The 21,598-nt window shown below is 39.2% G+C and overlaps 1 protein-coding gene across 1 annotated transcript in view; it reads left to right on the top strand.

Annotated features, from left to right (window-relative positions):
- The window catches only part of jak1 (Janus kinase 1), a 29,600-nt gene extending 8,226 nt beyond the window's left edge, over positions 1-21,374 (top strand). The window contains 23 exon segments of the mRNA XM_030728187.1: positions 560-710; positions 1,117-1,280; positions 1,532-1,800; positions 3,815-3,915; positions 3,917-3,931; positions 4,374-4,556; positions 5,080-5,237; positions 5,681-5,795; positions 6,689-6,887; positions 9,430-9,539; positions 9,786-9,938; positions 10,050-10,137; positions 10,232-10,359; positions 10,501-10,639; positions 13,510-13,661; positions 13,884-14,034; positions 14,774-14,862; positions 15,353-15,545; positions 16,220-16,344; positions 16,428-16,600; positions 17,864-17,981; positions 18,408-18,518; positions 19,685-21,374. Of these exon segments, the coding sequence (XP_030584047.1) occupies positions 560-710; positions 1,117-1,280; positions 1,532-1,800; positions 3,815-3,915; positions 3,917-3,931; positions 4,374-4,556; positions 5,080-5,237; positions 5,681-5,795; positions 6,689-6,887; positions 9,430-9,539; positions 9,786-9,938; positions 10,050-10,137; positions 10,232-10,359; positions 10,501-10,639; positions 13,510-13,661; positions 13,884-14,034; positions 14,774-14,862; positions 15,353-15,545; positions 16,220-16,344; positions 16,428-16,600; positions 17,864-17,981; positions 18,408-18,518; positions 19,685-19,813 (3,214 nt within the window). The 3' untranslated portion in view covers positions 19,814-21,374.
- Positions 21,375-21,598: the final 224 nt, after the last annotated feature.

Genomic DNA, 21,598 nt, shown 5'->3' with positions numbered 1-21,598 from the left:
AGGTCAGGAAGTGACAAAACAGAGTAAATATACATATTTTAAAAAGTTGTAATATTAGAGAATATTGGATGACATACTCAACAATATAGATATATCAGTTATAGGCCAGTCTTTCAGGTTTTAATAATTTTGTGACCTCTTGTTGTAACTTCTTCATTTGTTGTTGTTTTCTGTTTTACTCTTTTTTTTAATGCTTATTTTCTTTATTTTTCAGTGTTGTTGTGACTTAGATTACCGCTGTCTTTGTCTGTTGTTGGTCTTTAGAGGATGTAGACAGATACATGCTGTACTCATATTTCCTCTGAAGAGCACAGGCTAGTTTTAAAATTGCTTCATTTCAGAGAAAACAGGAAAGTTAAAGGGAGAAAAAAAAACCCCCAAAAAGCTAAGATGGTGGTGTCATTGCCCAGCACTAAAACTGGAAAGGCAGTTGGAGGTGACAGTAAAAAATCAATAGCAACAGTTTGTGACGCAGATCCATATAAAAGGAAAAACAAACCAAAGCCATAATTTCCTTCATGGTATGGTGTTAACCAGTCTTCTGTGTCTCTACTGTCAGGTTTTATTTCAGAAACTGGCACAGTACCACTGAAGGAGAGCCGCATGTCTGGAGACACTGCATCAGTAAACTCAAAGGAAACAGCCCACAGAAAACACCAGAAGGAACGCCCCTACTGGATGCTGATTCCTTGACCTACCTGTTTACTCAGGTTTGTGCTTGCAGGGCTTAGTTTAGAGCCTGAATACTCATTTATTAATAATGGGCTTTATAGTCACAGGGTTTCCTCATTTGTTGTTGCCCATAATAAGAATGTATTTTGATAGATGGCATGCTCCTCTAGTGTAATTAAACTTCTTAAGGAGAGTATAGATTTTTCCAAACCACAAATAAAAATGCTTTTATCTGTTTTTAAACAGATAAAAGCATTTTTATTTGTGATATTCAGATTTCTTGTGTTTTAACACAAGAAATCTGAATATCTGGCAGACGCCATGAAAATGCAGTTTTAATCAGTAGTTCAATGGCTTTTCCATTTGAGTTCTGTTGAGGTGTTATGCTCAGATGTGTTTGCTGTTTATCTATTTACTAAAGATAAAAATGTGTTTTCTGCGCAGAGCCAATATGACTTTCAGACTGGCAGAGTTCCACCCAGGATGTCCCAGTCTGAGGCAGAGCAGCACGAGATAGAAAATGAGTGTTTGGGCATGGCTGTGCTTGCCATAACTCACTACGCCATGAATGAGCGTATACCCCTGTCCACAGCTTCCAATGAAATCAGGTAACACACAAGTTCTGAACAGCTTTTGATCATGGTCAGAAAATGCCACCTACTACTGACACATCTGTTATTAGAAAAATATAAAAGTATATTGTGTTTGTTTTGATTTGAATTGGTTTTGGGATAGATACTGTGCATAGGAATACTGTACAAGCAAATTTTATTTCAGACCTCATTTTAAAACATAGAGAGCACAGTATTGCATTGTATCGAAAGAGGTGTTTATACATTCTGTCTTGGTCCCTCCCCAGCTACAAGCGTTTCATCCCAGATTCATTGAACCGCAACATTAAACAACGCAACATTCTGACGCGCATCCGCATCAACAACGTGTTTAAGAAATTCCTCACTGAATTCAACAATCAGACAGTGAAGGACAGCAACATCACAACATATGACCTGAAGATCAAGTACCTGGCCACACTGGAAGGCCTGGTCAGCAGCATGGGCAGCGAGCTTTTTGAGCCTTCTTCGCTTAGTGTAATCCAGGAGGGAGACCTCCTCAATGGCGGTTACTTTGGTAAGTAATTGTGATGATAAGGTGGTTCCCATGATTTAAAGTTCTCAGGCACTGTGTCAGATTTGTGATCGATATTGTTGCTGCTGGGCGGCAGAGCAGCCTACCATTACGGTAGCGCTATCTGCCCTCCTATCAACTTTAATACCATCATTATTACCGTCTTTATTTATAAAGCACTTTAAAACAACCACAGCTGACACAAAGTGCTGTACATTAAAACACAATTAATGCACAATGTGTGGCCCAACATCCATAAAAAAATAGCCCACGGGTACAAGTGGGGGAAAAAAAAGACATTGGGATTTTATTTCTCATTTCAGTATGAAGAAATGTTAGCATGCTAACATTTCATTTGGCCAGTCATAATTAGTAAGCATAAGTGGCTGGATATCAGCTGAACAGCTATAATGTTGAGTCACGGCATTTACTGGCTCCATTTTTTTTTTTTAAATTTAGACCTATAGTTCTACTAACTAATCCAGTTTTCACAGTTTTTCAGCAACAACAACAACAACAAAAAAAAACGTTAGAGAGGCAACGATATAAACAAGCGTCTCTGCGTCATATTACACTCTGATTTACACACTGAAGTCCCAGCAAGAACTTGTGTGTACATGCCGAGACACATTTGTGTTGCAGGTATTGGTTGGATGTGGAGCTGCAACATGAAACCATGGCTAGGAAGTTTTCATCAGAATAATGATAATATCAATGAAATGCGTCAGTGAGGAAATTAGATAAAAATTGTCTTGATCATTGCCAGTCACTTTGACCATCGTCAATTCCTGACATCATCGCCCGTCAGTGCAATTGTAGTTTAAAGCATTTTTCAGAAGATTACAGGTGACAGTTACTGAATTAGCCTCTGCTGAAGTTGATGTTGTACCAACATAGAAAAGCCAAGAAAGGGAGATCAGTAAAAGAATGTTACACATAATGAGGAAAACTATAATTGCTACTCTACTACAAAAATGAGATAACTTGCCAATACTGTCTTCTCATAGTATTTTAAGTAGCTGTATTGCGCTCTAGTTGGGAGTGGGGGTTTTGGTATGTTTACATATAGGGTGCCTGTGGTGTCCCACTAACAGTTCTACAAGAAAAAAAAAAGGTTGCAATTTGTTGACATTCAGTTATACCTAAGCCACTGTGAGAAGTTTTGCAGTGGCTAAAAACCAAAAGTGAAAGAAAGATGATGTTTACATGTCACATTAACCCAGTTGTTACAGACTAGAAAACACCTTGTACTTTTCTAACTAATGTATGAGTAGTTCAAACACTATAGGACTAGATGATTTGAGTAATCTGAAGCTCTGAATTTTTTTAAATGGAAACATAAAATTGCCGTACCTAATAAGACATTATTTTGTAAACAATTGTTGCGTCCCATCTAGGGGTCTGTGGCCGCAACATGAGATAGGCATCTACTTCCCCAAGACACCAATAAACCACAAAACAAGTTCATATGAAAAAGTATAAAAACCGCTGTTCCATTTATTATTCAGCAAATACAGGAGCATTAAATTCTCAGGGTGAGCTGAGTTCAAAACAACAAACAAAACAGAACTAAGCTTCAACACGACTCCGATAACCTACCCAAAAGTAACAAAATCAAAAACATAGTCTCACCTCCCTACTTATACAAAAACAGGAGAAAATGATCATCAGTAAACTAAATGGCAGCTCACCCCTACACAGCATTCTCTAATGTGGCTGGTCTCTTGGGGAAGCAAATAAGCCTCTGGAGGTGGCAGCCATCTCGACTCCTTATGTAGGGCTAGGTCCTCAAGTGGGAGCCAATCATTTGTATGCTGTATGTTGCCACATCAATCACAGTCAGGTACACGCACAGTTAAATAAGCATATTTCTACATACAGTATACGGACATCTTTACAAAAAACAAAACACAGGTTACTTGAGACGAAACAAAAATATGACAGCAGTCATAACAACAGTCTTTGTGTCTTATGTTTCTATGCAACTTCTACAATATACATTTGCTTACTGTTCCAGGATATTTTAATCAGGGCGTAGGACATACTCATAGTCAGAACATGGAGGCAAGCCATGACATGCAGGTCTTCGTTACTGGCACCACTGGTATTTCCTGGAGGAAAAAAACCCACTACGGTGAGTAAAAACCTCAAAGGCCTTTAGGTTCACAGTGGTAAACTGATAGTATTAAACAAGTGGCAGATAGGTCTCTAACCTGTCATTTAAGGAGTGCCTTGACAGGACACACATTGAGACTGGCCTTAATTTTATTATAATAATAACAAATGAGGAAACATTGGTAACTTACTGTGGGGTGTTAACAAGTTCAAACCAGTTTCAGGTTGTATAAAGCTAGGAAATATTCTCAAAAATACTTAAGTATTTTTAAAATACATTACTGGATGTAAAGTATTTTAACATCATTTAATCACTCGATGCATTCTACAACTCTGAGGCACTGGAAAGGTCATGCAGCATTTTCAGACTGACCAACAGTAAGAATAAACAAAAAGATATCCATAGGCAGTTTTCTCATCTGATTTGTTTGTGAACACTGTTATGTGTAATTTCTATACAGATATCTATGACTTCCAAAGAAAAAGGAAAGTCAAAAAAGAACAAACTGGATGGAAGACAGAAGAATGACAAAAGCAAAGATTCAAATGAAGGCTGGCTCATTTTCTGTGACTTCCATGAGATCACGCACACTGTAATCAAAGAGGCAACGGTCACCATTTATAAACAGGACAACATGAAAATGGTGAGACAGTTTTTTTTAAATCTCTTTTTATCTCTTTGACATATTTAATGGCCTTATCTGTAATTTGACATATTTATTTTTAAACAGTACTTTACAACATAGTGCGGCATATTTGACAGTTCTTTAAGGTGTTCTGTACGTATCGAGAAATATGTATAAATATTTGCTGAAATGCCCACTTACAATTTAAAAATGAATGATTCATAGTAAAAATGAGAAATGAGTTTTTTCATTTGAAAAGTATTCATTGTTCAGAAGGCCTGTAACTTTGTTGCATTCTAATAAAGTCTTAATTTGATTACTTAACCCTGAAGGCTGCTTCAACAGATGTTCCACCTTTCCCAGCCATGACTAATGATGTTATCACACTTCGCTGTGAAATACGATTTGAATTTGTCATTCATCGCTGCTCATGCTATAGGGCTCCAGAGTGCTGTGAAGTGTTTGTAATAGCTGCTGCTTTGGTCATGTCTTCCCTTCCTCCTTTCCTTCATCACTCACTGGATGTTTCTGCTCTTTTCAGGAGATGCAAATGGCTACAAGGGCTGAGGCTCTGTCCTTTGTAGCACTTGTGGACGGGTACTTCAGGCTGACTGTGGATGCCCACCACTACTTGTGCAAGGAGGTGGCTCCAGCTTCAGTGGTGCACAACATCAACAATGGTTGCCATGGGCCCATCAGGTTTGTACTGGCAGTTGTATTTGAGGAGTATGTGTATGTGTCATATGCAGTTTTATTAAACAAATTCATTATTTGTTACAGTCCTCTATCTATATTTCCCTCTGTGTAGTCTCTGCATGGTGGCAAAGACTTCAGCATTCGTTAGTCATAAAATGTGGTCCTGATCTTTGTGTAATTGACAGTTGTAGGCAAACACACCTTGACTAAACTAATACCTCACAACAATCTTTATATTACATGTTATTAGTGGTGTAACTGGCAGTGCAGGCTGAAAAATGTAAATACAGAAGCTCCTCCAAAAACCTCCCTATGAGTCCTGTTTATCCCTAGAAAAATGTTTCAGTTCATGAATATTTCTGAGATTTCTTGATTGAACAGCCTTCTCAGGTCATCTCAGTTGAATGAAAAATTTTCTTGTTTTTTTTTTTTTTTTTTTTTTGCAGTACTGAGTACGCCATCCAAAAGCTGCGTCAGGAGGGCAATGAGGAGGGTGCCTACATCCTGCGCTGGAGCTGTACTGAATACCAGTACATCATCATCACTGTGGTTTGCAGTGAGGTAGTACACACCTAGTTATTAATAGACAAACTGACAAAACACTACCTTCCTAAATTTAAAAAGACAAAATGTTTTTTAATGGAGAGCAAAAAATTTGGGGGCGTGGGACCATTGTAAACCTCAAATGTAATCAAGGTCCATCTTTTTTGGTCTATAAGCTCGTCTGCCATACAAAAGCTTAGGAAAAAAACACTTGAAAGCTGAAGTATTACCAGCTATTAAACTTTGGCTCTCTCTCCTATACTTTGCCTTTTGTCCTGCCTCTCTCTGCCCTCTGCTCTCTTCTCTTTTCCCTCAACCCCCAACTGGTTGCGGCAGATGGCCGCCCCTCCCTGAGCCTGGTTCAGGTTTCTTCCTGTTAACAGGCATTTTTTCCTTCCTGATGTCACCAAGTTCTTTCTCATAGGGGGTTGTGTGATTGTTGGGGTTTCTTTCTCATATTTAAGGGTCTGTATCTTGCAATATAAAGTGCCGTGAGATGACTGTTGTTGTGAATTTGCACTATATAAATGTGTCATATTAGAAAATGAGCCCTTTAGAATTTCTGCAGTGTCATGTTCCTGTAGTGAATATGAACAATGTAATTGGGCCAAGAGGTGGCATAATATCATAAACTGGTCAGGTTATCCACCAACCAGAGGGCATGACACACACACACACCCACACACACACATACACAAAGCTGACCTACAGGTCTGGAGTAAAAAGTGATTGTTTAAAGAAGAGTTTTATTAAAAGTCTGAAAAAAAATTAAAGTGAAAGAAAGTAACAGAATTCTGTCGTATTTTTGCAGCTTTAATCTGAGTTTAAACTTTTTTTTTTTTTGGAAAAACTTTCTAAAAAACAATGCAAGAACTGTTTGTTAAACAAAAACGTGCTGATTCTTCATCCAGATTGACTTGAGGGAGTCTCGTCCTGTGCGCCAGTATAAGAACTTCCAGATTGAGGTTACTCCAAATTCATTCACCCTACACGGTACGGATACATCACAGCCCACTCTCAAGGAGCTGCTCGAGCACCTGGAGGGTCAGAATCTTCGCAGTGACAACCTTCAGTTCCAGTTGATCCGCTGCTGCCCCCCACAGCCAAGAGGTAAGCTTAATGCAAAATACATTTAAATCTAATCAAAGGCATAACAGTAAAAGAGAAGAACACAGTACTACAAATTGACATTATCATTATCTTGAAAGTCTAATAACAAAAATGTACAATGAAGCTAAATAGGAATTCTTCATAATATCTCCATATAGTTACTATTTTTAATGTACAGTCTCACTGTATATGCTAATTATAACAAGTGCAGTATTCATCTAAACTTTACTTATGTTTCATTTTAGCAAATGTGACTAGATAGTGCATAGCCTGATGGGCAGTTAAAATATTTTGAGAACAGTGAGTGTTATATGTAAAGCGACTAAAGTAATTTCACTGATTCACAGCAGTTTGCTTCATAAATATTGAAAATGTACATATAAAAGCTAGCACCCACAGTTAGGCAACATGCTGAACCTGTGACACATGCACCTCTGAGTCTAATATGTTTTTTTCCCTCCCAATCAACACTTTAATACAGGATCAATCTAAAGAGCTCAGGAAAGCAAATTATTCTTTCTGTGTGCACTTTAAGGCCAGATTTATTTTTTTTTAATCAGAGCATATTGGCATGATGCAATACACAAAATCATGAGCACAGACACAGCAAGTGATTTTCACACTTTACCAGGAGCAGCGCAAACTAACAGGCCAAAAACAAGTAGATCTGAAGAGAAGCCGGTAAACTGAAATCTCAAAATGTTAAAAATTGTGTGTGGTCTTGGAGGTTGTCTTGGAGCTGATCTCTAGATAAAGCTTACAGCTCAGGATATGAAAGAGAACAAAGCAGTATTTGCTGTCAGATACTGACCAAGCTGCATGTTAATAAAGTTATTCCTACTGTACTTTTTTTTTTTTTCCGGGTGAGTCAAAGATGAATGAATGTGACACATTTGTGAGCAACAAATCTTACAACATCTGAATGAAATACAGATCCAGACATTATTCCAACTCCCCTCTGACTCACATTAATGACTTGATTTGAACGGTGACTTGTGATGTTGCAGAGCTCTGTGAGTGCAAATTGTCACGTTCTTTATGGACTGACTGCTCTTCAGATAGAAATACATTTGGAGAAAGCAAGCCACAAAAATAACTTTGCCCCAGTTTTTCATATGCAAACTTGTCACTGCTCCTCTTTAGTAAATCCCAACTGTGTGTGTGTGTGTGTGTGTGTGTGTGTGTGTGTGTGTGTGTGTGTGTGTGTGTGTGTGTGTGTGTGTGCGTGTATATAAAAAATTTTTTAAACCAAATGACAGTATTGCACCTCGCACAGACTCTAAGTGTGGAGTTGCTCTTCAAGTGTGTGTGTGTGTCTGTGTCACTGACTGAGAGTGAGGGAAGCAGGTCTAGCCTGAAAAAGGTGTGAGTGTATGTTTGTCTCTGTAAAATGGTGTCAGAGAGGAAGAGAGTTGTAAATGTGGGTTTCCTGAGCCAATCTAGTGCTCTTCTGTTTACTTCACTCAGGGTACGGTATAGCCATTTATGCAGGGATGTTTTGGGCTGCTTATGTATGCTCAGGGTGTTGTGCTTCTGATTATCATCTAAATGTTGGCTGTCTCGGTTAATGTTTGGTCTGGAGAAGCTTTAGAGGAAGACAAAAGACTGGAGTGCTGTGTTGTTTTCGCTGCTAAAATATTTATAAAGTGTTGCACAACATTCTTGCTACCACAATAACACCCTTATATGCCCACTTCCAGAGAGTAGTATGCAGTTGACTTATTTATTGTTATTTTGGCTCTATGCTGGTTCTGACAATAAGATAAATTGTGAAAAATGCTGGAGGTTCAGAAATGTCTAAATGAAGGGAAGGTATATATATATATATATATATATATATGTGTGTGTGTGTGTGTGTGTGTGTGTGTGTGTGTGTGTGTGTGTGTGTGTGTGTGTGTGTGCGCGTGTTAAGAGGTGTGGATGCGTGCTGTGTTCACCATTTTTGCATGAAAGCCCACATTGCATGTTACAGAACAGTGCTCGAGATGCTCTCTGACATGATGGAGTGTACATGCTGGTCCCCCCCCCCCCCCCCTAAACCACAGTGTGCTGGCTTTGTCACAGCATTAGAACAGCCACAGACACACATGCATATAGGTAACAGGCACAAAGATACATCTTCCCTTATTCCTCCCACACATCTCTGTATATGCAAAAAATAAACTGAATCAGTATGGTAGCCAGACATGAATATCTGTTCACATCATTGCCACATTGACGTAATACTTGAGAGCCTGTTTTACCACATCTGAACACAGTTTTTCTTTCATTCAGAATGCCAAGGCATATATGATCATCTGTGCATTTGTGGGTTTTGTAAAATCTAAAATATATACAAGGCAGGGCAGTTTTATTTATAAAGCATATACAGAGGTTCTTGTACACAGAATTTAAAACAACACAAAATAAGTGGATGTGCTATTTTCATATGAGGGATTATCTAACACAAATAATAATCTAAAAATGCTCAGGAATAATGTCAATGATATATATTTTGTAGTTTGTACAACTTGTCGCAAAATCTGTCTGCTTTATGTTACAGAAATTTCTAATCTCCTTGTGGCCACCAAAGACAGAGTACCAGCTCCTCAGACACACATGCCATGCAATCAAGTCAGCTTCCCTCGCATTCTCAAAGAGGACATTGAGCAGGTACTGCCTCTCTCCTCGTGTTTTTTCCTGTTTTTTTTTTTTTTTATTATTTTTTTCATACATCATTGTAAATGCATTCTTTTGCATTTTATGGTTTGTGTTGTGTTTGTTGTCTAAATGAGAATTACAACATTTTTATCAAGTTTGATATAAAACAGAAGCTCCCTAAAAGCCCCTTCTTATGGTAGGCATAGTCTAGATACTGGTTGTACTACTTTATATAACACCGACTTTTTGGTCCTCCAGGAGGAGCACTTAGGTGTGGGTACAAAAACCAACATCTACTCGGGCACTCTGAAGGTGAAGGGTGAGGAGGAGGAGGATGCAGGATATATATCCTTCCAGGAAGTCAAGGTGGTGCTAAAGGTGCTGGGTTCTGGACACAGGGATATCTCCATGGTGAGAAGCAAATTCATAAGCAGAACATCCCGGTGCACACCTTCTTCAAATGAGAACTTCACAAAACTGCAACAGCTAACCATACTGAAATGTTTGTCTTTCTGTTGATAGGCTTTCTTTGAAACAGCCAGTAAGATGCAACAAGTGTCCCATAAACACATCGTGCTGCTCTATGGAGTGTGTGTCCACCACCAGGAGAGTAAGTGCATATTAGGAGCCGTGTGGATGTGGGTGTGTATGAGGTTTTTGTTCTGTGGCTAAAGTTTTTGACACTGGTCTCTTTGTATCATAAGATATTATGGTGGAGGAGTTTGTTCAGCTGGGACCACTGGATGTGTTTATGAGAAGACAACAGACTCCACTCAGCACATCGTGGAAATTCCAGGTGGCCTTGCAGTTGGCATCAGCCCTCAGTTACTTGGTAAGAGAGGAAAATAAGAAGCACAGTCCACATAAACTTGTGTTTAGCTTTGTGTTGATATTAAATCACTTTCTTCAATGTAATGTGAAAGTATACCCTCTCGATTATGGACAAAGATGTGCTCTGTTTTGTGTGTTGTAGGAGGACAAAAGATTAGTCCATGGCTTTGTCTGTGCTAAGAACATACTGCTGGCCAGAGACGGACTGGGTACTGATGAAGGAGGTCCCTTCATTAAGCTCAGCGACCCAGGAATACCAATCACAGTACTCACCAGAGAGGGTAGGTCCACGTACAGACAGCCTCGCTTTTGAATTACTAAAAGTGAAACTCAAATGGTTACAAAATAGCTGCTGTGGAAAATTTCACAGTAACTTCCATTTTGCCAGTCTGCTGTAACTGAAAGTAAAACCAAAATGAGAAAACCAAAGTGAATGGAATACAGTCATTGTGGAGTTTATAAAAAGAGTTTTTAGTATGATTAGAGTTGTTTATGTTCAATTACTCCACTGGATACTGGAGCAATGTACACATACCTGTGGTTTTAATACTGACTCAAAGGGGACTTAAATCAGTGTAGTAGAACAGTGATAGAACCAGTTATGTCTAAAACTTGCAATTTTATATCATGTATGAATAAGCAAAACAGTCTCTGCCCAGAAAGTTGATTCTGTTCATCTGGATGCAGCTTTTTCATTGGGAGGAACATTTTATCATGCTTCCAGGGGACTAATATAGTTATAAAGTGTAGTTTGCTGTGAATTATACATATAGGTCAGCCAATCACTTAGCACAACACAGAAGAGTGACCTCATCAGGCCAGGACTCCACAGTCTATTTACACCTACAGGCCAGTGACCGCTCTTTGACTTATGAGGAGGTGCACGTCCCAGACAGTGAGGAACGCTGGTTTTAACAGGGAGTCGAGGAGGTCATTTATGTGAAAAGGTTAATGACCATCTCTGAACCGTAGGAGGGGGCCTAAGGGTACATCTTTCACCATCTTACAGTGCTGTGATTGCAGCCATTCCCCAACTCTCTGTGAATGGTACTCGTGGCCATTGACCAATGGTCATCACATTTTGCATAATAAGGATGATGAAACTGAACTCATATCCCGTTTTTTGTCAGTGGTGCTAGTTTTGATCATTATGTAAATGTACTGAAAATGTACAAGGTTGGGGGAAACCTGCAGTCAGCTGAGACTGAGGACATCACATGGATGAGAGACAAAATGTTTCTCATACTGAAAACTCTGCGTCCAGAGGAACAGAATCAACTTTCTGAGATTTCCTTACCTGGATGATTGAGCATGCATCAAGACAAATGCAATCTGTGCTTGCTTTGGGGACAAAGCCTCCAGACCTGCTGTCTTCAGCCAGGTGGGTGGACTCATAAGCAGTAAACAAGAAGGCAGAAGGGGGCGAGGCTCTGTGCTAAATAAAGGCCCTGGGAAGCTGGCTCTGGGCCATCCCATTCTTGAGTAATTACTTGATTACATTTTCAGCCATTGTCACATTTACTTTTTCCATTCGTGATAACTTATCCTTCAGCATAACACATAGATGTCAGAAACATCTGGTTACTGTTAGTGTTGTTATTACATAGTCTAAGCCAAACTCATTTGAAATAAAATCTGTAAACTTAATTAGAAATATTGTGTTTAAATTGGCACTGAAACAAGTTTAAAAACAAATTTAAACATGTTGACCAGGACACAGTTTATGGAAACAATAACACACACATCAATGTTTGGTTGCAAGACTGAGACTTTATCCTGTAAACAATTTAAAAACATATTAATATTCTTGCTCATCATTTAAATGCGGGAGCTCCACTGTGCACTAATAAGTAGTGGCTACTGACTGTTACCTTTCTCTCTTTTTGCTTCCCTCGTTCCATCATTTTCATTCCACTCAACACAGAAAAGATAAAATAAATTAGCAAAATATTCCCAAGTCAAGCACAGGTTGCTGCCATAATAAGAATCATATTTGTCCCTTATGTCTCAGACCATAATTTAGTTTGTAAAGGCTAGAACTTGGTTCAGAGAAGATGGCACAGCAAGGCCACATCTCAGATTACACAGTTCCCTTCAAATGGCTTTTGTTTCTGTTTTTCCATTAGAGCTGTAAGATGTGTGATATAACTTGGTGTGTTTGTGGAAAGCACAAGCAGATAGGAAATGTTTCTGCACAAATGTCCATTGCCATAATCTCCTGGGACGGCTCCTCCCTCACTATTTGTTCCCGGAACCCTGCCATTTCTTTTTCTTGTCTCCATCACTTTGCTGATCGGCTGGTTTTCCAGTTAAACACTGATGTTCTTGTACATGGATTTGATTGAATGTAATGTATAAAGTGCTCCGAGACCCACTGGGAGCAGTCTTCCGTGCTTCCCAGCAATTTCAGATCACTTTGCTCAAAACCCTCTAATCTATTCAACTCTTTTACTTTTTTTCCCCTCATACTCAATTATCTCATTTCCCGCTCCGATATCCATTCAGCTCCCCCAGTGTTTCTTCCCTTCTTGACCCCTTCGTACTTACACCCCTCATTTGTCTAGTGGAGGTCAACCAATCATTTAGTCTGTCTCTAGTCAGAGTGATATATTTGAGCTAGCTGATGCCAAGCCTTTTTTAAAATTCACTGCAGGCAGCCATTTTATCGGCTGTCTGCCAGTAAGCCTGTCAGAGCTAGACTGTACTTCATTGTTGGTTCCTAGGAGTTGGGACATGGTGAATGTGTTGGCTCAGATCCATTAAGGTCTGCCCTGAGATCTGTTTATGTACTGTAGAAATGTTTTCTGTATTTAGTCAGTAGTTTGTTTTTTTTTAGCCATTTCTTAAGCACAAACACGGCTAACATTACAGCCTGAGGATGATGACATGGTTAATCTAGAATTAATTTTGTGACATTTAAGAAGAATGTCAGTAAATACATGTTGTTCATGCTTGTTTTGTCTTTTTTGCTTATTTCAACATTTGCATATTGAAGCTATCATCAGAACTTCATTTACTTTGGCTTCATTTTGGTACATCTGCCATGATTGCTTTTTGTTATTGAATGTGTTTATTATAGAAAATTGAAGCAAATCTTCACTGATTTCCTTGTAAGCGTAACTTGTAAACAAAGTGGACTTTGTGTCTGCAGAGTGTGTACATCGTATCCCGTGGATTGCTCCAGAGTGTGTGAAGAACTCCTCATCCCTGAGTGTCGCTGCTGACAAATGGGGATTTGGTACCACTCTGTGGGAGATCTGCTATGATGGAGAAGTTCCTCTCAAAGAGAAGAAACTCACAGAGGTAAACGGCACACACACACACACACACACACACACACACACACACACACACACACACACTGATGTATGCATGTAATCGCAGTGATCCAAGCGATTGACCTCTTTAGGTTTAAACCTGAGTACTGTTGCCCAGGTTCTTTCCATTTTTCCATCTCTGCCCGTCCATGTCGATAGATCACAGTTTTCATGCAGCTCCTTATGTCTCCATGTCTGTTCTGAGCAGAAGGAGAGGTTTTATGAAACAGAGTGCCAACTGGCCACCCCGGACTGCACAGAGCTGGCCGAACTCATGACCGACTGCATGAACTACGACCCCAAGAAGAGACCTTTCTTCAGGGCTATCGTCAGAGACATGGACATACTCATAGGAAAAAGTATGTCTGAGAGGATTTTGTGTACTGTACATAATATAATGAAGAGGTTGTGCATATGAAACCCCACATTAGATTTCAGTCATTTTATTGCTACTGTGTCAAGCTTTAATGCTTTATAGATGCTTTGAGTCAAAAAATGCCAAATTTAAGCCATTAAGTTTGATTGCTCAAGACCCAAAAACAGAAGCAAGTATGACTTTTTTTTCTACTGGAATGTTAGCTGAATGTTAAGCATGCTTCGTATCTCATCGAGCAGCAGGCTATGAAAAGAGAGTTGTTTACACTACTCAGATGTTCATGAGGAAGTTCACTGGGTGCATTGTCAGGGGTCTACCCCTCAGCTGGGCCCCATGGCTACATACTAGGCTTTCTTCTTCCACCTGCTGGCCAGAATTAGATACTGCAGCCAATTTTCACAAACAAATTTTTATCTTACAATTAACACTACTACAAGTCACACTTGAAAGGCTGAAAATATTGTTTTTGTTTGAATTTGTTGTTAGAATTTGATAATTATTCAAAAACAGTGATACACAACAAGTTTTGCTTGCATAATAAATTGTCATGCCAGAAGTGGCCAAACGTGTGGAAACTTAAGCAAACAAGCAGTTACATAACTACATGAAATTCTTTGACACCGTCAACCACAATAGACTTCCTATGACGCAAGCATGCATATGCTGAGGGAAAGAAATGCTTTACTCAGTGTGCTTATGATTTTGTCTTTTTCATTTCTCAGACCCTTCTATCAAACCCCAGCCAACACCAGAGGTTGACCCAACCATGTTTGAAAAGAGATTCCTGAGGAAGATCAGAGAACTGGGAGAGGTACAGTTCTGCTGTGTTTGAGTTAATCTGTGTTCAGTCAATCATAGAATTCATCTTGTCAGGGATCAGACTGACACACAATAAAACTTAACCACTCAGATGACATGCAAATGTAAATATTTTTTTATTAAGTCTATAATTTCAGTGCATTTTTTTCTTAGAGGAGATACTTGGATGATCATCAGTACATATTTTGTTTCTTTTTTTTTTTTTTTTTTAGTATGTATACTTATTCTAGTCTTTCTGCCATAGAAACAAGCTAAAATAGTATTTCAAGATGCATTTGGTCATCATAATTTACACATGATCAGCTGCACCTACTTCTTCTTCTTTCAGCTGGTTCCTTTAGGGGTCACCACAGTAGATCATCTCCCTCCATCTCACCCTATCCTTAGCATCTCACATCCTCTGCATGTCCTCCTTCACTACAACCTTCTCTGTGATCTGAGCACTAAATAAACTGAGACAATGGTTCGTGTTTCTCATGCAGGGTCACTTTGGTAAGGTGGAGCTGTGCCGCTATGACCCCAGGGGAGACAGAACAGGTGAGATGGTGGCTGTGAAGTCGCTAAAGCCTGAGAACCGGGAAGAGCAGAGCAACAACCTCTCCAGAGAGATTGACATCCTGAAGGATCTCTACCACGAAAACATAGTCAAATACAAGGGGATTTGCCAAGAGGAAGGTAAGGTACCCATGGTTAGAGAAAGACCACCTTTGTGGTGTTAGTTCTGTATTGTAGTTGCAGTGTGGGGAAAACACTACTCGCTTCTGATGAAACTACATATAAACTATAAATGATCATTTGATCATGGGGTGTTACTTGTATGTATGTATAAAGTGAAATACAATAGCATACACACAGGAACAAATACGTACACACATGCACTGCAGAGTCCAGATATAAGCCAGATTCTCAGACCTGAACATCCCATTTTTCTTTGCTGCTGTCCTAAAAGTGCTTTCAGTCTGTAGAGACTCTTTAAACCATCTTGGTGGGGAAAAAAAACATTGTTTGCTCTATGATGATAAAGATTTCGAATGTGCTTCTAAAGTTATGATTGTGAAATATTTGAGAGAGAAAGTGATGTAATTAATTATTAAAAGTTAACTTTTGGTTTCACTGTATAAATTAAGGAGGGACATCTTTTATTTCTGGGTACCATCGTTGTTTAGAAAGGGAAAGGCACAACTTAGAAGAATCAAACATGCAGTTTTGTTGAAGACTATAAAAAGATTGTGGAGAATACCTTTAGAACAGCAACAAGTGTTTTAGTTTTTCAAAGATCAAAATAAATAAATTACTGAGGGCTTTCACGTGTTCACACAGTCTGACTGCATATTTTTATGAATCTGTAGGTGGTCAGGCTATCAAGCTGATCATGGAGTATCTTCCACTGGGCAGCTTAAAGGAATATCTACCCAGAAACAGATCCAAGATTAAGCTCTCCACCCTGCTCAGCTACTCTGTCCAGATATGCAAGGTACTGCAGCTTCTGTTCAGTTCCTTCACATTTTGGTCACTTTGAACCTGATGAAAGGTGACACCATGTTTTATTCATTTTAGGGAATGGACTATTTGGGATCTCAAAATTACATCCACCGTGACCTGGCTGCCCGAAACGTGCTGGTGGAAAATGAGACGACTGTGAAGATTGGAGATTTTGGCCTCACAAAGAGCATCAAGGATAACGAAGGTTATTACACGGTGAAGGACGAAAACGACAGCCCTGTTTTCTGGTGAGTCAAGAGGACGGCCAAGAGATGAAAGCTAAAAACCAGCGGATATGTTACTCTTGTACTCGACCACGATAGGCGGCATCTTATTGTTAAAAGAGCAGCTTTGCTAAGGAAGGAGCAAATGCGAAGTGGGGGCCTGATTGCAGACAGTATATGAATTGGATTGATGGGATTAATGTGAAAAAATGGCATTCCATTCAAGTATATCCTTAAGCAAATTCATTATATGGTCCCTTTTTTTTAAAAATCCAGCAGGTTATAAATTATAATTCTTATTAGCAATAAATTGACTGGTTTCAGCTGTCCAGTACCTAAGCCTCAAGGACATGGGAGCACTAAAATGACAGAATTGTTAAGGAGAGGAAAGACGTCAAGATTGTTGTAGTTTAAACAGGCGGCTAAATGATCAGGAAATGGAGCTGTATTAACGTTTATTGACAAAGGATTTTAATTTATATACAGGAAGAATTGATATTGTAACCCTGGTTTTGGAGAACTGTGGATGACACTGGTTTTCTGAAAGCATTTTGGTGTTGGGAGAAATTTTGCATTTAGTAAAATTAGGCAAAGATCTTGCCAGTTCTAGTCTCTATATGCATTACAGATTTAGGGCAAGTAATCCTGCACACAAGAAAAGAATACACATGCACACCATGTCAGTCCAAGTTCTTTTATTCTGTGTCTTTTCATTTTCATCCACATATTTCTTTAAAGCAGCTTTCATTATTTTTAATAACATAACAAATAACAACAAGAAAGCAATCTTTAATACTACTTGTAGTGATGAGTTATTATGGGCCCATTATACCCGCCATTCACCACCTCATGAACGGTGCCACACGCCAAAGTGATGTCCCATCTGTTGGCGCAAGCCGCGTTTCGGTGTTGTTTTTGCTGCCAGGATAAGGATTCATCAGTACAGAAGCTCAGAGATTCACCCCACTTCCAGTCTTGACTGTTTTGAGTTCTCCTCCTCCTGTCCCAGTGCTGATGTGTTGGTTTTGCCTGAGTGGTGACACCTGCCATTCAGGAGAATACCGCAGCGAGTGCCCGAGCCCTCAGCACTGGTATAAATGGTATAGGGCTGTGGTGACATCACTGTTTGCATGCAGTGCAGCTGATGTGGCAAGTATAATGGGCCCTGTTCCCTCAGCTTCACAGAGGGTCATGTAAACCTTAGTTTATGTTTTTGTTTTTTAAACTCTGCTGGGTGAAGAAGGAACTGTCATAATGGCTTAGTGTTTACACTTTTTCGTGTTTCAGGTACGCTCCCGAGTGTCTGACTCTCTGTAAGTTCTACCTTGCTTCAGATGTTTGGTCCTTTGGGGTCACGATGTATGAACTCCTCACCTACTGTGACTCCACCAAGAGCCCGATGACGGTAAGTGTGCAGCACTCTCCTCATTACCTTCACTCTTACCTAGACATTTAAGTAATACTTCCCATCCCTGATTAAACATTAAATACATGTACTCTGCCAGTCGTGTAAAGTAAATGATTTAATCACGGGGTGACATGCAGTCATTTGTATGTAGCAGATGGTGCTGGTCTTTGGCCAGAGCAGCAGATGATGGACTCCACCATGAGCTTTCCAAACTAGCTCGAGCCAGTACTAAGAGATCGTTTTATCACTAGCATCTTTTATTTCGATCCGGCTTTTTGCTGCTACTGGAAACACTTAATGAACCCCTGCACGAGTTTGCCTTTGACTGAAGTTGTATTTCCATGTTTCACATCTAAATGCAGAAAGCACAGCATATCGCATTTTTCCTTTGTAACCCATCCTTGTCCTTACCCGCTCTCACAGTGCTTCCTTGACATGATTGGTCGAAGTCATGGTCAGATGACTATCATCCGACTGGTGAAGGTGTTGCAAGAAGGAAAGAGGCTGCCATGTCCCGACATCTGTCCCGAGCGTGTAAGTAATGTCTTACCATCATAACAGTAATGACATGAACTCAGCTGTTTTTTTTGTTTGTTTTATTTATTAATTAACACAAATTCAAAGACAGCGTATGAAAGAAAAGCAACACCAACAGTAGCCAAAATGTTTGGCCTCGAGAGAACGAGAAAATGTTCTTACAGTAGGTCTCAGTATGTGTCGCCATCCATGTTTTTATGTGCAATTTCTCAAACAGTTTATTTTGTTTTTAAATTGCTTCAAAGGCATCACAGCACCTAGCAAACAAATGATAATGGCTAATATAAAGAAGTGTAATATCAGCAAAGTGTAAAAACAGTGTGTGAGGCATTGTGTTTATTCATTGTGCGTTTTTACCTTATACAGTGGACTGTGGTCACCTGACATCCGTGTCTGCTTTGCTGCTTTTTCAGCACCAAAATGTGTACAAAAATGAGCCCTTCTCGCTCATAATTTAGTGCCTGGATATTGACATTGACTCTGTTTCTGAGTGGTAATTGCAGTAAATCCGACTTTGATATGAATGCAGCATTGGGAAGTGACAGCGGTGAGCTCGGTGCTTCTGGGTTTGTTTCATAATGCTGCTCTTTAGAGAAGTACCATTAACCACTGATGTTAGGTTTTAGATTTCAGACATTTCTACAGAAACCGCTGATGCAGGTTTCTGTAGAAATGTCTGTTTTACATTTCTTTTGTAACTTTCAGTAGACACTTTTTTGAGCTGTTCAATCGCTTATTCAAAGTTGCCTGTTACTCAAAATATTGCTAATAATAGCAGTATTGCTACTGTGGTTTTACAGAATATCTATCTTAAAAGACTTCACAGTAACGGGATAGTTGTTTCTTTCCTGACCTACTCAAACAGGCCTGAGTAGTAAATAGATTTTTTTCTTTAAAGTTATAACATTTAAGTGTTTCTACCATCAGTTATGTTCCGTGGATGCCTTTCTTTTTTTTTGAGACATCATAATATTTAGTGTCATCCGTCCATCTATTTGAGTTTAAACATACAGTCAGCTCATATTGAGGGTGCAGGTATTTATGCATCCCTGTAAGGCAAATCCACAGCATCAGATGTAAACCTGTTGAAGGCAGAGCTGCTGCTGTTTTGTTAGGTTTTTAATTTTGAGTTAAACTTCTGTTGACCCCCCCTTCCCCGACAGGTGTACGAGCTGATGCGCAGATGCTGGGAGCAGGCACCTGAGAGGAGGATCACCTTCAAGCGCCTGATCGAGGAACTCACTGTTGTGCAGCAACAGCTCCAACAACAAATCAGCCAATCACCTATCTGAGGCGCTCGTAGTGAAGCTGACTTGCCTGCCAGTTTGGGTGCAAATGGAAAACATGACCCCCCCATCCCCAACCCCCACCCCCACCTGATGCCCCAGATCAGCCTCTGCTTGTGTGGCTTCAGTGTTAAGGCACACAGTCACGCTCCTTCATACTCACATAGAAACTGTCAACATCCTTGACATAGCCTGCTATATTTTTTTAACATTTTTATTTCACATCGATTCAGATGTTCTGTTTTCAGTTTAAGCGTATTAGAAAAATATTTTAGCCTTTTACTTCATGACCTGGCATCTTACTTCCAACTGTCTTGAAATTTTTGAACTGTTTGCACTGTGAAAAATGATCCTTGTGGCTCGAAGACCTTCGAATTATGTGGCGCTCTTACTTATGGACCACAGAAAGATTGAGGAAGAAACTCTTTACGCCGGTGTTTGGTTGTGTGTCAGCATTCTTTGCGATTGATGGATGACTGACAAACCATGTTAGAAGTCCTCAAATGGATGGGATTGGATAAGGAAGTCGGAACATCACCGCAGATATCCAAGCTGTGGTTTCAGAGTTTTGTGCCGCTGCTGTTTGTTTCATGGAGTCTTTTTTTTTTTTTTGGAGAAAATGACCAGATTTGAGCCTTGAAATTATGTGTAATACATGTCTGGATTTGCTGTTCGGGATGTGCAGATGCAGTCACTGAGAAAGTGGCATGCCATTAGAGCCAGTAGTCAGCATTTTTCCTTCCACTCCTCTGTTGAAACGGTTTCATAATTTAAAGGTTTGCACGATTGAAACTCTTCAGTGCTTCTTTTTTAGCAGTTTCCATTTTTTTCCAATTAACAAGAAAATTAAAGAAATCTTTCAACATTTAGGAAACGTAACAAGAAAAAAATTTGAACTATTTAGGAAATTTATGGACCATTTGGGAAAACACAAAAGCTGCATTTGCACAGGAGCAGAAAATCTATATTGTTCTTTTTTGTGTTTCTATAGTGTAACAGATCTGTTATTGTACATCTAATCAGTCATGCCTAAATCCTTTTAACAGTTGAGTGAATTATTTGCGAGCACAGTACTCGTAAGAGACACTTGAGGGCAGTACAACTATATCTTTCCTTTTCTCTATTGTTATGGGGCTTTGAGTCAGAACCACAAATACTATATATCCAAAGCATAGATATCATGTCATTTCCTGAATTAGAGCCAATTGTCACTGCTGAGGATTGTCAGTGAGGGAAATGTAGATTATTAAAAGGAAGAAAAGGCAGTGATTTTTCTTCTTTCTTTTTTTTATATACATTTTTTTGTGCATGCCTTTTTTAAGTCTCCATTATCCCTTACAATGTATAAGTGTATTTAATCCATGTGTATGTTGCAAGGTTTCAGGAGAGGGCTTTAGATATGCAGCCAGAAAAATTGTGCTCAGTCACATATTACAACCCCAGAAACAGTCAATTCTACACAAAGGCAACAACAAAAGGACAATGATGTGCTTCAGCCCACATTTTATTTAGGAATGTAAAAGACAATTCCTTCTGCTCTAAATGAGAGAAAAGAAATATATATTTTCAAAAAAATAAAGATGAAAGTATGACTTATGGAATTTAAAATTATCCATAACTATACCATGAAAAAAATAAATAAAATCAATGGTTGTTGTGTTTTGTCTGTCAGACCAAATTCAGTATTATTACCTTTTGAAAACAGCTGGTTCTGTATATTACAGTTTGCAAGTAGGCATGCTAAGATTGCTCTAGAAATACCTTATTCACAGTAAAACAATATCAATGTAA

The sequence above is a fragment of the Archocentrus centrarchus genome, chromosome 4, assembly GCF_007364275.1.
Source record: "Archocentrus centrarchus isolate MPI-CPG fArcCen1 chromosome 4, fArcCen1, whole genome shotgun sequence".
Lineage (NCBI taxonomy): Eukaryota > Metazoa > Chordata > Actinopteri > Cichliformes > Cichlidae > Archocentrus > Archocentrus centrarchus.
This window is presented reverse-complemented; position numbering and strand designations above follow the sequence as displayed.